This window comes from Rattus norvegicus, chromosome 3 (genome assembly GCF_021556685.1).
Source record: "Rattus norvegicus strain SHRSP/BbbUtx chromosome 3, alternate assembly SHRSP_T2T, whole genome shotgun sequence".
NCBI classification, from domain to species: Eukaryota; Metazoa; Chordata; class Mammalia; order Rodentia; family Muridae; genus Rattus; species Rattus norvegicus.
In genome coordinates this window covers 141,603,567-141,620,358 of record NC_141536.1, presented here as the reverse complement: position 1 = coordinate 141,620,358, position 16,792 = coordinate 141,603,567, and the positions used below count along the sequence as shown (strand labels likewise).

Sequence of the window (16,792 nt, the reverse complement as noted above, 5' to 3'; positions counted from 1 at the left end):
ACAGCACCCAATTCCTGTGCTGCCCACAATTTTGAATTGTGCTATACACAGCACCATATAATCAGTTTAAACAGTGAGACCCATATTCACTGAGTCTTAACCTCACGGCTGCCCTTCCGCAGGAGGCTTAGGAACACGGGGGTCTGTGCTATGGTAGCACTCTTGTTTCTGTCCTCCGAGCCTATACCTCTCTTGCCTTGTGATCCTCTCTGCTCTCCTCTGAAGCTTTCGTCTCTCTAGGTCTGAGCTGAAATCCTCCTGCCGATGAGCCCTTCCCAACCATTTTATCTAAATTAACTCCCCACCATTCCATTTCACCCTCTTAGCTTCCTTTATAGCATGTCACATAAAATGCAACTGCTATATACTAAGTTTCCATTCCTCTCTTCCTTTTTTTTCTTTGAGATGGTGTCTTATTCTGTAGCTCAGGCTGCCCTTGAATTCACAATACTCAGTGGTCTCAATATCAGTGTGAACCACCACCCCTGGTCTTCCCTAGGTCTTTAAACACCATTTCCCCACTTAGAGCCCAGCATGGTAGGTGTTTATTTAATGTCTGCTAAATGAGAATAGAGAAAAACATTAAAAAAAATTAAATCCTCTATAATGGGAAACTCAAGACCGAGACAGGAGGATAGTGAGCTCAAGTTACAGAATAAAACCAAGAAAGAACAGAAAAGGGGTGAGAGAACAAGAAATGAAAGAAGGGGAGGGAGGGAGGGAAGGAGGGAAAGAGGCGGGAAATAAAGACAGGAATAGAGACAGAAACAGTCTAGGGTGTCGTTGAGTTATCGAGGTGTCTGCCAGCATATGCAAAGCCAGAGGTTTTATCCCAAGTATCACAAATGCGTACATGTGGCACCCAGGAGGCAGAGGTAGAGGACCATGGTTGTTCTTAGCTACAGCCAGGCATAGTGGTGCAAGGGATCATACCCAGGGCTTCGTGGATAAAGTCGCTTGTCTCACAAGTCTGGTGACCCAAGTCTGAGCTACAGAACACATGTAAAAGTTGGAAGGGAAGGGTTGGGGATTTAGCTCAGCGGTAGAGCGCTTGCCTAGCAAGCTCAAGGCCCTGGGTTCGGTCCTAGGCTCTGGGGGAAAAAAAAAAGTTGGAAGGGGAAAAACAAGTGCACAAAGTTATACTGTGACTTCTACATCCCTTCTGTGGCCCAGCCTCTCCCCATATACATTACTGTAAGTGCACATACATAACAAAAAGTAGAACTGTAAAGAAAGTTCAGGGCCATCTTTGGCTACATAATAAGCTTGAGCCCAGCCTGTACTACAGGACAGCTTGCCTTTAACAAACAAAACAGTTAACTGTAAAATCATAGATCAAACAGAACCAGTGAAAAAGCAAAAGGCAAACTTTAGGGTCCCTGAGGTGGCTAGGTAGATAAAGGGACTTCCTGCCAAGCATGACACCCGGAGTTCCTGTCCCACAGGCCCACATGGTAGAACAGGAGAAACAACTCCCCCAGTTGTCCTCTGACCTCCACACGTGTGCCGTGGCATGCACCCACACCCACTCACATACTTGCAGATACAAATAAATAAAATGTAGTAAGAAAAAAAACTTTAAAGCTGGTGGTGGTGGCACATGCCTTTAATTCCAGCACTCAGGAGGTAGAGGGAGGTGAATCTCTGAGTTCCAGGCCAGCCTAGTCTACAGAGTGAGTTCCAGGACAGCCAGGCTACACAGAGAAACCCATTCTCAAAAAAACAGAACAAAAACCTTTTAATGAGGAAATTATTTTTACTACTTAGGAACTACCTACTTGTTATTCCTCATATACCATTTAAAAGTGTAAATATTCAAATATATAAATAATTTTTGAATTCTAGACTATCTCTACAACCCTTACTTACTCTCACTCTAGAATTAGAAATTTGAGGGAATTAAACCTCACAATATCCTGAGCAGCATGGAGTACACGACACAGGGTTGCATCACACCTCCAGCTGGGTCTGTAGGACAGCATCTCCCATAACCACTTGCAGAGAAATGCCAACATACTGACCCTAATGAGATACATGAAGCAAGTAAATGGCATGTCAACTCGAAGTCAACACTTGACTCCAGGGTCCCCAGGGAGCCTCAGGTTTTGTAGCTTTTGAGATGCCAGCCTCAATACAGTAAGGACTTGGATGATGCAAGGTATAGAAACTGGTGTAGTGGCAGACCAAAGTCCCAGAATTTAAGGGTGAACGATGAAGGACAAGAAGCTCAACCTTGTCCTCAGCTATCCAATGTTGAAGGCCAACCTAAGCTATAGAGACCCTGTCATAAAACCAAACCAAATCAGCCAAAACAAGTAATGAACTGCAGAAGGAATATTTGCCCAATTCACTGTTGTTAATTCTTGATTTTTGGCATTCTTTCTCAGGACGAAAAAGGGAGTGGGGCAGTGGCATGACCACACTCCCACGTTACAAAGAGGTACCTTCCACCTTAATGTTCTCCTTCCTGCCAGGGGTGTCCTCTCTCACTGCACTCTGACAGGGCTAATACCATAAGCTTTGATCTGGGCTGTGGGCAAAGGTCAAATGAGAGAAAGGCACAGCAGCGGGAAGCTGGCATTCCAAAAGCTCTAATATCCCAAGTTCCCCAAGGGCCCTGGAGTGCACCATTGACCTCAGACTGACATGGCGCCATGCATTCACTTTCCGTGCCTCCCTTGGTGTCAGTGTTCGCATTTCCCTGCATATAACCAGTTGGATCACTTCCTTGCTGCATTAGTTTCGGTATCTGTGAAATACACAGAAAATCTGTGAAACAATTTCCCTCAGAGGGTTCTTGGTGAAATGTTGAGCTAAGCCCAATGCATGGCATGTAATAAACCTCAGTAAATGTTAATGTTTTTCCTGCAAGGTGTAAGGAAGAGAGCTACTGAAAACACTGACATTTGAACAGCTGTTGTGCTACTCAGAAAGCTAGTACAGAAAGAAGGAGGGGGCACGATGCAGATGGGTGGGACAGCATGTGACATACTTCATACAGTGAGAGTGAGGAGATAAGAGACCCACAGGAAGCAAAGAAGAGGTAGAACTACAGACAGACATGCAGTGTGGAGTCAGAGTTCTTTTCCCAGGGGAGCTGGCCTCGTCTGCACAGTCCTCCAGCCAGGCTGCTAGGCACAGGTGCTCCTGAGGCCCAAACACTCACTCACCTTGATCTCTACTGGGTCGTTTTGGTGGAAGTTGATTGGCGCGACTCCAGGGACATAGAAGGTGCTTCCTTTACACGTTAGACAGAGAAGTAGTAGGAACCTCGGCCACCAAATCTGCTGGAGAAAGAGACTGCAGTTGGAATGGGGAGAGAAGTAAAATTTCCTGCAGGGCAGATAAAGTGGGAACTTTCAAACAGTATCACCTCTGTTTTGAGAAGCCTGAAGCCCTGGTTTGGTTGTTCCCAAATAACTTCCCAGAATGCTACAAAGCACAAGACTCTGCACTTTCAGAAATGAGCAACAGGATGGTTCAAGCAATTACCATCTGGAAGTATGGGAAGTCGTGGCACTGCTGCCCGTCTGAGATACTAGAATGTCACTCTCTGCTCTCATATGGTGGGTGGATTACAAATGGGGGCACTTCTGGATGGCAACTCTGGGCACCCCTTTCCCAGAGTTCCCAGCAATTCTATTCCTAAAGGTTGTTTGTTTGTTTGTTTGTTTGTTTGTTTTAAAGTCCTCTGGAAGAGTGGCAAGCCTTCTTAACTAGTGAACTATCTTTCCAGCCCTGGAAGACATGTTAAGAAAGAAGCTTCAGATCCTCTGGAAATGGAGTTACAAGCAGTTGTGAGTGCTAGACATATTAAGGTATGGTTACTCTACAATGACAAGGAAGGGCATTTTCCAGAATGTTAAGTGAACTGAGTGATAGTTGTTTCTTCTGTGTATCTGTTCTTTCTAAGAAGTTTCAATAGGGGGTTGAGGATTTTGCTCAGTGGTAGAGCGCTTGCCTAGCCCTGGGTTCTGTCCTCAGCTCCGAAAAAAAAAGAAGTTTCAATAGAATTATATATTGATATCAATTTATGGAAACAATTAGCAAGTATAGTAATGTACACCTACAATTATAGTGGTATTTAGCAATTAGAGGCAGGAAGATCCCAAGTTCCAGGACAGCCTGCATTGCATGAGATTTGGGGTGGAGGTAGGGGGTGATTTGTGGCACAGGACTTTAATCCTAGCATTCAAGAGGAAGAGCCAGGCAATCTTTGTGAGTTCAAAATCAGTCTGGTCTATATAGGATCCAAGACAGCCAGGGATACATAGAAAAACCCTGTCTCACCGCTGTCCCATTTCCCAAACAAAACAAACCATTATATCAATGCTGAGCTCTCACCCAGATTATTATTATGGCCATTGTTTTTACTTTGGGACATGGTCTCACTGAATAGCCCTGGCTTGCCTGGAACTTATTATGTAGACTGGGCTGGACTCAAGCTCACAGATACCAGCCTGTGTGCTGCATCCTGATTATGGATCATCCTGAATCTCTGGAAGTCAGTGCCCTAGTTTCCATATGTTTAGAGGGTCTCTATGTGTAGCAGCATCATTTTCTATAAGCTTGTTGTTAGCAGCACAGACACTGACTGTGGCCATGCCCTGGGCCTGCTCAATCAGTGTACACTTTCACAAGCTGCTAAAGGCTAAGCATGCAGGACTACCTGACATTCAGGGAAGTACAGGCCCGACTCTCTTTGGACAGGATAAAAGTGTACCCTGACAGTCAGCAGGGAGGTGGCTGCCATACGCAAAGAAGGGATTAAATCTGGGGCCCTAAAATATGGGTAGAGCATTGAATCCTACCCTTCAGCTATGCAGTTCTGGCCAATAAACATTGCTATGACAAGGAATTCATGTAGTAAGTGGGGCTGAAACCAGTATATACTCAACACTGCCTATTGACCCTAAGTCACTACTCTTTACTCTTTTTCTTATAATATGGGTGTTTGCCTGTATATATTTCTGTGTACCATGTGTCCCTGATGCCAGTGGAGGCCAGAAAAAAATGTCAGACCCCCTGGAAGTGGAGTTAGAGACAGTTGTGGGCCACTGTGAGTACTAAGAAATGAGCCACAGTCTTCTGGAAGAGCCATCTCTCTAGTCCCAGCTATTCTTTTTGAGGGGGGGGGGTAGAGAGGGAGAGTGTTTACATATATTTACAATATCCAGTGTCTTCCCAATTGTTCCCCACCTTTTCTTTGAGACAAGATCTTTCTGAATCTGGAGCTCATGGACTGAGCTAGAGTAGCTCAGATATGCACTGCTGTCCCTGCTCCCTTTTCGTGTGGGTGCTGGGGATAGGAACTCAGGGTCCTCCTGCTTGCATGGCAAGTATTTTACTGACTGCACCTTTCTAGCTCTAAGCCACTACTCTTACCCACAACCACTATTCCTGTTAACATAAAGATGTGTTCTGAATTTTCCCTAACAAGCCTGGCCCAGACCTTTTAGCGTTATCTGGTAAGAGATTTGAAGCAGGGGCAGAGGATTACAATCTTTGAAGTTTATCAAGCCAATTAAATCTAAGAAGTTGCTTTAGTTCTACTCTTAGAAACAGAACCTTCAGATTAACAGAGAAACACTGCCCTAGGCAGCTCAAGGCTCCCTTAGGAGCTCAGGTTGCAGAGGAGTGAAAAGGAAATCAGGAAGATTTCAATACCCGGTGGTTCCAAACTCTCAAACCAAGGAGGCCCTTCCTCCTCCCAAAACAAACAAAACCAAAAAGTAAACAGTGAGATTGTGCTCTTCCCAGCAGGAAGGCGGCAGCGGAAATCAACAGGAGCCAGAGGCACACTGACACCACCCTGCACAGGCGGACAGCGTCCAGCTCTTCACCTAGCTGCTGCCTTGTGCTAAGCACCTCCCACACTGCTTCTGTCCAATGACAACTACCTGTACACTTCGGCCCTTTTTTTACAGTGAACTGCCAGTTAGTGTGAGATAGATGAAATAACCTGGGGTCTGCAGTTGTGGTTTAGTAGGCAAAATGCTTGACTAGTATGCTTGAAACCTTGGGTTTAACCCCCAGCATCACATAAAACACGGTGTAGTGGCGCATGCTTCTAATCCTAGCACTTGGAGATAAGAGGCCAGAGAAATAAATGTTCAAGGTTATCCTTAGATACAAGATATCCTTAGATCCTTAGTGACTTCTAGGTCAGTTCTAGGTTCTTTTCATGTAGAAACTTACACTCCCATTTCATAACTGGGGGTAAGGAGTAGGAGCTGTGGCATTACTTGGAGTTCACAATGGCTTCTATCTCCAGTTCCCGAGAATCCAATGCCCTCTGGCCTCCTAGGCATCTGCACACATATGGTGTGCATAAACTCACACACACATGAACAAATATACATATGCATATACACATATACATATATGCATAATATATACACACACATGAATAAATAGTTTTATAAAAAGGAAAAAGACAATTTGTGGGACAGTATCACAAGCATGACAAAAGACAAAGGACTCTTCGATACACCAAGAATTTCTACAAAATAATAAAGGGCAAATAATTTTAAACTAAAGGAGTTGACAGTTTAAAAATAAAACAAGGGCAGCTGGGCTGTAGCTTAAGGTTAGAGCTTGCCTAACATGTACAAGGCCCTAGCACTGCAAAAGACAGTTCAAATAGTAAAACACAAAATGATACTTCAAGACAGCCCTGGCTGTCCTGGACTCGCTTTGTAGACCAGGCCCGCCTCAAACTCACAGAGATGCACCTGTCTTTGCCTCCCGAGTGCTAGGACTCAGTGTGCTACCATATCCAGCATCTTATTCTCTATGTATCAGCATCTCTAACTTAAAACAAAATCAGAGTGAACCACTGTGGTAGGGCATGACTTTAATCCTAGGACTGGGAGGCAGAAGCAGGAGGATCTCTGAGTTGGAGGTCAGCCTGGTCTACAAAGCAAGTTCCAGGACAACCAGGGCTATTACACAGAGAAGTCCTGTCTAGAAACAGAAGTCAGCACCCTAGATGGAGATAAACTGTATTGTCTTTGGGGAGAACAATTAGCAACATGAGAGGTAGATCTATCATCCAAGTACTGCCAACAGATTCTTAGGAATATGAAATAATGATCCTTGTTTATGTGTGTATAATAGTCTTGTTTGTTTAAATGTTTGATAACACATACCAGTGGGCCTGGTGGGCCATCTTTAATCCCAGCACTCTAGTAGCAGAGGCAGGCAGATCTCTGAGTTTGAGGCCAGCCTGGTCCACACATACAAGTTCCAGGATAACCAGGGCTACATGATGAGACCCTGTCCTTTTGTTTTGTTTTGTGTTAAGTATATACCATGACCAAACAAAGTAATCATATTTTTAACATGAACACAGATGAAAATATACTTAAGAAAGTGCCCTGCAATTAACAACACATGAAAACATCTACAGCTAGGTAAGACGCAGCCCCAGCATTCTGGCAGCTAGGGAAGGAGAATGAGTTTGAGGTCATTCCAGCCTATATAAGGTGGTGGCGTTTGATTTGTCCCAAGAACCCAAGGAAGGCTTACTAGCTAACAGTATACCACAGAAGCAGCAGGACAAACGTACCAGCACAACTAATACAAAAGGCAACTGGCAAAATCCAACAGTCATCAAAACAACTTACAGTACAGCTAAAGGGAACTTCCCCAGCCAGGCAATGACTACACTTAATGGCAGAAAGCTAAATGCCAAGTTCCCCTAAGACCAGGAACAAAAGAGGGTACGCATTCTTGCCATGTCTATTCAATTCTTTGCCATAAATCAGTGCATGAAAGAGATTAATTAAAAATTAAACACATTTAGCTTGAAAAATGACAGGTGCTTTTATTTGTACATCATATGATCTTGTGTCTAGAATACTCTAAGGAATCTATGCAGTAACTAACTAGAACTAAACAACTTGAGAACAGTCACAGACTACCAGATTAATATATAAAAAATAATTTCTACATATTAGCTATTAGCAATTCAAAATTAAATTTAAAACTGGTTCTGCTTAGTATTGAAAAATAAAATACTTAAGAATATATATTAAAAATACTTATTTTTATTGAGTGTGTACATCTGAGTGTATGTGTGTATACCATGTGTGTGCAGCTCATGCCTGAGAATGTCAAAGAAGTGTTGGATCACTTGGAACTGAAGACCTTCTACAGAAGGTTGTCAGTCACTATGTGGGTGCTGGAAGCCAAACTTAAAAGAGTAGTCAGATGCTCTAAGCTCTTGAGCCACCTTCCCAGCCCCTAATACTGTATCAGAATGACCTGGGATTGGATGTGGCAGAGAAGTAAAGCACTTGCCTAGCATGCTCAACACAAGCTACATTCAATACTACAAATAAAATTAAAACATCAACAACAAAAACATGTTGTTTTGGTTCAAACACAGTTTTGCTGTGTAGCCCTAGCAGGCCTGGTGCTCTCTATTTAGTCTGGGCTGTCCTCAAACTAATAGAAATCTTCCTGCCTCAACTTCTCAAATGCTGGGATTATAGGCTTGCATCAGAAAAAAAGACCTTTAAGGGCTTCAGTATTGAAAATTACAAAACACTGCCAAGAGAAATGGAAGATTTAAATAACTAGAGACATTCCATGTTCACATAGTGTTAAGATAGAAAACACTGTTTCTGGGGTTGGGGTCAGTTGTTAAGAGTACCAGCTGTTGGGGCTGGGGATTTAGCTCAGTGGTAGAGTGCTTACCTAGGAAGCACAAGGCCCTGGGTTCGGTCCCCAGCTCCGAAAAAAAGAACCAAAAAAAAAAAAAAAAAGAGTACCAGCTGCTCTTCCAGAGAACCTAGCACCCTTATGGCAGCTCACAACTGGCTGTAATTCCAGTTTTAGGCGATCCAACATCCTCTTCAGGCCTCTGTGGGAGTGGGTGTTTACCCGTGTGTGTATGTTTTTTGAGACAGGGTCTCTGTATATAGTCCTGGCTGTCTTGTAGCTTGCTATGTATGTAAACCAGGCTGTCCTAGAACTCACAGAGATCTACTGGCCTTTGCCTGTCAAGTGCGGAGATTAAAGGTATGTACTACCATATCAGGCACAAATTTACCTTAATATTGATAAAGATATAGAAAGGATCCAGAATATCCAAAGCAGATTCAAAAACAGAATTGGATAATTTATATAATTTTCTAATAAGGAATAATAAAAAAATGTTAAGGATAGACACAGCTATCAATCCAGCCAAATTAAAAGCAGAGAAATAAATCTTTCCATTTATAGTAAACTGATTTTCTTTTTTCTTTCTTTTTTTTTTTTTCCTTTTCTTTTTTTCGGAGCTGGGGACCGAACCCAGGGCCTAGCGCTTGCTAGGCAAGCGCTCTACCACTGAGCTAAATCCCCAACCCCTGTAAACTGATTTTCAAAAAGGTGTCCAGACAATTCAAAAAGAACAGTGATTTCAACGAAGTGTTTTAACTATGTGGTGACCATATTCACAAATAACATTAAACCACACACACACACACACACACACACACACACACAATAAATTCAAATGATCCACAGATTAAAACAAAACAAAAGCTGAAACTAAAATCCTTATAAGAAAAACTTTCGGTTATATGAATTTGTTTTAGATATGCCACCAAAAACATAGCCCATTAAAATTAATAAATTTCATAAAAATAAAAAAATGTACACTTCTAGGCTGTGGACAGTGGAAAATCTTTTTAAGTGATGTATGTAATAAGGGACTGGTTCAGGATGCATAAAGAACTCTTACAACTTAAAGTTGGGAAAAGCGGGGTTGGGGATTTAGCTCAGTGGTAGAGCACTTGCAAGGCCCTGGGGGGTGGGGGGGATTTCAATAAGTGGGAAAGGCCTGGGGGTGTGACTCATTGTAGAGCCCTTAGGGTCAATCCCAGGATGGGAGATTGCCAGGAGGCATAAATGATTTGTATGCTCATTTCTCCAGAGATGATGTATACAGATCCATGAACAGCACATTATAAGATGCTTACTCTGTCACTAGGAAATGCAAACCAAAGCTATAGTGAGATAGCAACAAACACTAACCAGAATGACTAAACAGCCAAACAAAACAAAAACCAGGCAAGTGTGAACCAGGATATGGAGAAACTGAAATCTTCACTGATGGGAATGTGAAATGACATGGCCACTTTCAGGAAGTTTGGTAGTAGCTTAAAAAGTTAAACATAAACTTACTAGCCAGTACTCCAATTCTAGGCAACAGAAAGATGTTGTCTAGTCACTTGTATGTGACTGTTTAATCACAATAACTGTCTCCTTATCCCTGGTTTCATTTTCCACAGATTTGAGCTGCCTACAATCAACCAAGGTCTGCAAATACTAAACAGAAAACTCCAGAGAGAAATGATATATAACTCTTTAACGTTTAGTACTAGTAACATAAATGTTCTACTTTATTATAAAACATCCTTGCTTACCCCACCCAGGAACTCATGTACCTGAAGGTGACCTTGAACTGCTGATCTTTCAGTTTCTACCTCTTGTCCTGCCTCTACTTGTTGAGTGCACCCCACATTTGGTTTATGTGGTACTGAGGACTGAACCCAAGGCTCTCTGTGTGCTGGGCAAACAGTATTCCACCACTGTAGATCACCAGCTCTACCAACCTTACTGTGTCTAATTTATAAATTAACTCTACTGTAAGACAGACAAATAAAGAAAAAGTATGGGGGTTGGGGATTTAGCTCAGTGGTAGAGCGTTTGCCTAGCAAGCTCAAGGCCCTGGGTTCAGTCCTCAGCTCCAAAAAAAAAAAGTATGGACTTGGGCTTGATGGTAGAGGCCTATAATTCAGTTACCTAAAATGCTGAGGCAGGAGATCACCAAGCTCAAGGGCTGCCTAGCTACAGAGTGAATTCAAAGCCAGCCTGTACAACTTAGTGAGAGTGTCTCAAAACAGTAAAAAGAGGTCTGGGCATTGTGCTAAAACACAGGGTTCCATGCTCAGGATTCCAAGCATCTCCTCGGGGGGCTTGGAAACACACCCTCAGATTGGGGAGAACGACCATAGTTCAAAACTGGAAACTCAAAAACCCAATCATTAGTAAAGGCAGAAAAAAGATGTGTTTTTTTTTTCCCCACACCATGGGAATTGTCAGCCAATGTCCATCACAGGAAGGAGTAGCCCAGGACACTACACGCAAAGGCACAAGTCTAATTAACACATGACTCCCTTTCTACACAACACCCAGCAAAGGACATCGACAGAGACGGAAATTTGTGATGGTTTGACTGTGGGAACAAAGGCCCGATTTCATCATTCCCTTAACCAATATAAGGGAACTTGAGGTAATAGAACTGTTCTATAACACTGTGTCACTGTGGTGACAAGGGGACTAGTTTATATATAGCTAAAGGTCACCGCACTGTACATTCACAACAATTTGTACTATGAAAGTATAGATTAATATGCCTGAAGAAAAAGGAACTAACCTGTGAGGGTAGTGGTGGAAGGATGTGGCAACGTGATGGTAGTCAGTGAAGCTGGGTGAGAAGTGACCGTGGCTGCACTCTACCTACATGCTGGCCCATGCGGAAACTATTGTAACAAGTTGGGCTTATATTTCTGCTTGTTTTGAGACAGGGTCTTACTATGTAGTATTGCCTTGCCACACAGCCAATCCCAGTGCTAAGATTAAGGGCATATACCAACACACCCAACCTATAACAAGGTTTCAAAAGGACTTTTATATGCATAAAATAATATAGAGCAGTAGGTTTTTAAATCAAAACCAATTTATCCTGATACATGGATTATGGGCAGCCAAGTGAGTTATTTTAGCTTTCTGGGTTGTTGTTTTTTTCAATTGCTATTGTGTGTCAGTGGAGGTCATAGAATAACTCTATAGGGGGCTGGAGAGATGGCTCAGTGGTTAAGAGCACCGACTGCTCTTCCCGAGGTCCTGAGTTCAAATCCCAGCAACCACATGGTGGCTTACAACCATCTGTAATGAAATCTGATGCCCTCTTCTGGTGTATCTGAAGACAGCTACAGTGTACTCATAGATAATAAATAAATAAAATATTAAAAAAAAATTAAAAAAAAAAAGAGAATAACTCTATAGATTCCATTCTCTTCTTTGCTTGGGTTCCAAGGATTGAATTCAGGCTGTCAGGCTTGAATTTCTCCAGCTCTCTGACCCGGCTTTTAAAAAGTTAACAAAATTGTACACATGATTTCTTCATATTTTTATATTTTCACGTGTATTTCCCCATATATATATATTATAATGATATATAAATATATTAAAAAGTTTCAAGAAGTGTCTCACATGGTCCTGACTGGCTCTGAACTCGGTATACAGTCAGGAAACCTTGAGCTTCTGATCCTCCTGCCTTCCTCACCCAGATGCCAGGATCACCGGTGTGCATCACTGTGAAGGGATCACTAGTGCTGAAGGTAGAACCCAGGGTATCCTGTTTGCTAGATCAGAACTTTACCAACTGAGCTACATTCCCAGTGATTTATTTACATTTCAAAGGAAGGAACTGTATTGCCTGTAAAAAACCCTAGATAGCAGATACATGGAATGTCCAGCACAGAAATGTTAGGCTGTTAGGTTTGCCTAACTAAATCAGGAATTCTAACTTTGGGAGAGTGTCAGAAACGCTCATGAAAAGCTAATAAAAGCTACATATCCTGCTGTCAAAACTCCTAATATGTCGGATGTCACATGACTCCAGGAAACTTGAAGATAGGTCCTTGACAACCTGACTGGGATGGTGGCTTCTAGCTCATTGCTGTAAAAGGTGTCAGAATCCATTTGTTAGGAAATTCCTGTTTTGGTCCTTGACCTTTGTTCAAAATTATTATTATTAGATTTATTTTATGTTATGAGTGTTTTGTCTGCAACATGTATCTGTATACCACATTCTAATGTCTTAGGAGGTCTGAGAGAAGCATCAGTTCTCCTTAAGCCGGAAATATGGATGCTCGTGAGCTACCACCTAGATGCTGAGAATAGAACGCAGGTTCTTTGCAAGAACATGTGCTCTTAACCACTGAGCTATCTCCCCAGCCCCCTGTCTCTTGACTTTTAACTGATCACCTCAGTAACTCCTATGTAAATCGCAGTACGAAAGTCAGCTATGTCCAGAGCCCTAAAAAAGAGATGAGTTCTAGGAGATAAGCAGTAGCCTGCTCCACAGTATTCTGCTTTACTTGGTGTCCAAGTCACAAGACTGCAGGGGCAGCCTGTCAAGGAACCAGATGACAGCATGGAGAACTCTGTGCAGGTAACCCAACACTTCACCCCTGACAAAAGTATTGGTGACCTGGAAAGTTGAAAAGCTCAAGCGACCAAAGAATTAGCCTCCTCTTGACTGGCTTTTTTAATTCCTGGGATCTGAGCATTCAGAAACACATCACCACCACCACCACCACTAGCAACCTAAGAGAAGGAAGGCTACTAGGAAAAAAAGTTCTTCATCCTGCCGATTTTGCCCTACCCAGTTTGAAGCTGTCAACAGTTAACCATAGGGAGTTTCTCTTAAAAACTGAATTATTTATTAACTGGCATTTCTGTGACAGAAGTTAACCTCTTCTTTTATGGAGCCCTCTGCCTCTTAACTCTTTCCTATAAATAGCTTCACCTAGCTGGGCCAATCTTGAAAAGGCCATTCCAGTTCCTTGCTACAGCAAAGACAGCACCTTCCTCACAGAATACTACAGTCTGCTATTGTGTTCTTCCTCTCTAAAGGCTTTAAGGTCAGTTAGTAACCACTCCCCAGATTAAGGAACCAAGGCACACAGTGGGGTGGGGTGGCTCCCACGGCACTGTTTGCCAACAGTTAACTGAAAGCAATTATCCGATGAGTTAAAGCTCCCTAAGAATTCAGCCACACGTGAATGAAGCTAATGACAATTAAAGACCACTTACCAGGAAGCCCCACGGAGCTAAAGAACTCAACCAGCTACAACAAAACAAAAACCCAGAACTAAATTAGCCCCTGGCGAATCTGAAAATACAGCCTTTATTTCAGAATGCAGACCTGCAACAGTTGTTGAACAGAGAAAAGACTCAAAAACTGCTAGGGGAGGTGAGTATGAGGAGAAGCCCTGCAACAGAGGAAGTCCAGGTGAAACCAACAATCTTTACAAAGCTATAAACAGCCAGACTTACCCCCCACCCCCCAGGAGGGGAAGTGCTGAAACTGGTGTTCTTCCTTTCCCTCAGGGGGTATTTGTAAAAGACCTCGCAGCTACAGGAGCAGTAGGCTCAGAGAGCGCATGTCTGCAGCACTTCACATCTGGGAATAAAGCTACAAAGTACTAGGCACTCAGATTCATTATTACAACAATTCTTTTGAGGAGAGTCTCATAGCCCAGTTCGGAACTAGAGAAAGGGACTCGGTATGGGATATTGGGTAAGCTCTGGAGATGGGTGGAGGTGGTTGCGGTTACTTAACACTGTGAATGTATAGAATGTCCAGAACTTGTACAAACTATTAAAATGTCAAATTTTATGTCTATTTCACCATAGTGAAAATATATATATATATATATATATATATATATATATATATAATATATATATATAAATAACAGGCTTAAAGAGGCAACAAGATTGCCCACAGCTCCAAAAGTAATTCTACTCCAGGCCTGTATACCCAGCTTTAGACCTGGACCTCAAAGTCTGGGAGGTCTATCCGCTTAAGGTATCAGATGTAGGTAAGAAATCATATTGGACATATCGATGGCACAGAGGAAGCAATGAAGAGGAACGAGGTGGGACTGAGAAGACTTGGGTGCCCCGCTCCCCAATCTGGGAAACAATAGCAACAACAAATGGTTCAGGGATCAAAGCAGGTTAGGAGGTAGTAGCCCCTACCATTCATCTGTGGCCAGATGGCCCTGCTCATCCTGGGTCCTTCCCACCTTCCTGCCAGTGTCCAGAGATCAAAACTCAACTTTCTCCAACATTCTGCAACTGGCTTCTTTAATTCCAAGATCAAAGGAAACCTTTTGTCCAAGTCATAAAACAGAGACCAAGAAGCAACTAAATGCTATCTCCTCTGCATTTCCTGGGGGCTGAGGGCCTCCTTTAAAAGGGGCTTCTCAGAGAAACACATTAACCAAGGCTTGGTACAGGCACTCAGTTCCCAGGATACAGTGCACTGGTCCTGCAGAATGTGTGCTAGGTGAGGCAACTCAAGGAGCCAGCCAGGAAATATGCCCAACACAACGCCTTAGAGGGAGCAAAGGATGGTGACAGGTAAAAACAAACCCAACTGCACAGTACCTTAGCACAAGCAGCTTTGACCTAAGTATTAGCTACAGAACTTTCCACTTGTTGTTTAGAAATCATGAAATACAAATCCCTTTTGTTTGTTTGAGGCAAGGTTCTCTGTGTAACCCTGGCTGTCTTGAACTCCTTCTGTAGACCAGGCTGGCCTCTAACTCAAGAGATCTGTCTGTTTCTGTCTTCCAATCCCCAGTGATGGGATTAAGAGCATGTGCCACTGCTGCCTAGCTTTTGTTTTGGTAGCTCTCCCCCCACCCTCACCTCTCTCTCTGCCAAGCTGGCCTGGAACTCCCTATGGTAGAACAAGATGGCAGAGCTCCCAGAGATGCACCTGCCTCTGCCTCCTTGAGTACTGGGATTGAAGGCTTGTGCTACTACTGCCAGCTCAAGTCCAAATCCTTAGTGTCACATATGACATGTATACAGAAAACAGATTAAGATAGCCAGCTCCATTTGCCAGGAGTCACATGAAATCCCACATGACTGCTGGGATGAGTGGAGTTGCTGCCTCCTACTCCCATACGTCTCCACAAGCTGATGATGCTCTGAAAGCTCAAAGGAATCAGAAGCTGCTACTGCATCAAACTAGAGGCTGAGGGCCTTCCTGCCTCCTGCTCCAAGACACTTAAACCCAACTGTCCTATTAGCACTGCCTCTATTGGCTCCAAGGAACTTTGGTGTCAGTCAGTCCATTATTCTGCCCTCTGTGGAATAAAACCCTTAAAATAGGGTAAACTGACCCAGGAACTCTACTCCTAGGCATATGTCCTAGCATACTGAAAACAAGTTTACGCAAAAATGCACAGTTCACAGCAGTATTATTCCAAACAGCTAATACACAAGACAGTCCCAAGCAGCTGAAAGGAATAAAGAAAGTGTGGTCTATCCACACAAGAATAGTTTAGCCATTTAAAAAAAAGAATGGGGGTTGGGGATTTAGCTCAGTGGTAGAGGGCTTGCCTAGCAAATGCAAGGCCCTGGGTTCGGTCCCCAGCTCCGAAAAAAAAGAATGAGGTACTAGGAATGCTACAACAGGGATGAATTTTGAAAGTATCCTGGGTTAACCTGGGACACACATGCTACTTTATCACATGTGGCATGTCTACCTATAGAAACAATCAGAGGAACACAGAAATGGAGCACATGATTGTAAGAGGTATTATTTGTGAAAAAGTGATCCATGTTAGCCAATCAAAAATTTTACCCTTCAAGCTATTGTTTCTTGGACAGAGTGATTTGCTGTTAAAATATAGAACTGATGCTTGTTTCTATAGTTAAGATGGTTTGCCTCTCAAGACTGAAGGATATGTGGTTTAAACTGGTTCTTGTTTCCATTGATTTTAAAAATATATGTGATTTTATTGATGAAGGCTTATTAAATAAGTCTAGGAACAATGAAGCATGCAGGGTATGACTTTCACCTGCAATTTAAATGATTTGAGAGCTTTAGAGAATGTTTTGACTTATATTCAAGGGCTGCAGAGATGGCTCAGTGGTTAAGAGCACTGACTGCTCTTCCAGAGGTCCTGAGTTCAATTCCCAGCAACCA

At 42.8% G+C, this 16,792-nt stretch overlaps 1 protein-coding gene across 4 annotated transcripts in view; it reads right to left on the bottom strand.

Annotated features, from left to right (window-relative positions):
• The window catches only part of Tm9sf4 (transmembrane 9 superfamily member 4), a 48,265-nt gene that overhangs the window by 27,504 nt on the left and 3,969 nt on the right, over positions 1 to 16,792 (bottom strand). For 2 of the 4 annotated variants that reach the window (NM_001025649.1, XM_087651065.1), the window contains 1 exon segment: positions 3,171 to 3,284. In NM_001025649.1, coding sequence (NP_001020820.1) covers positions 3,171 to 3,284 — 114 coding nt within the window. 4 annotated transcript variants of the gene reach the window in all.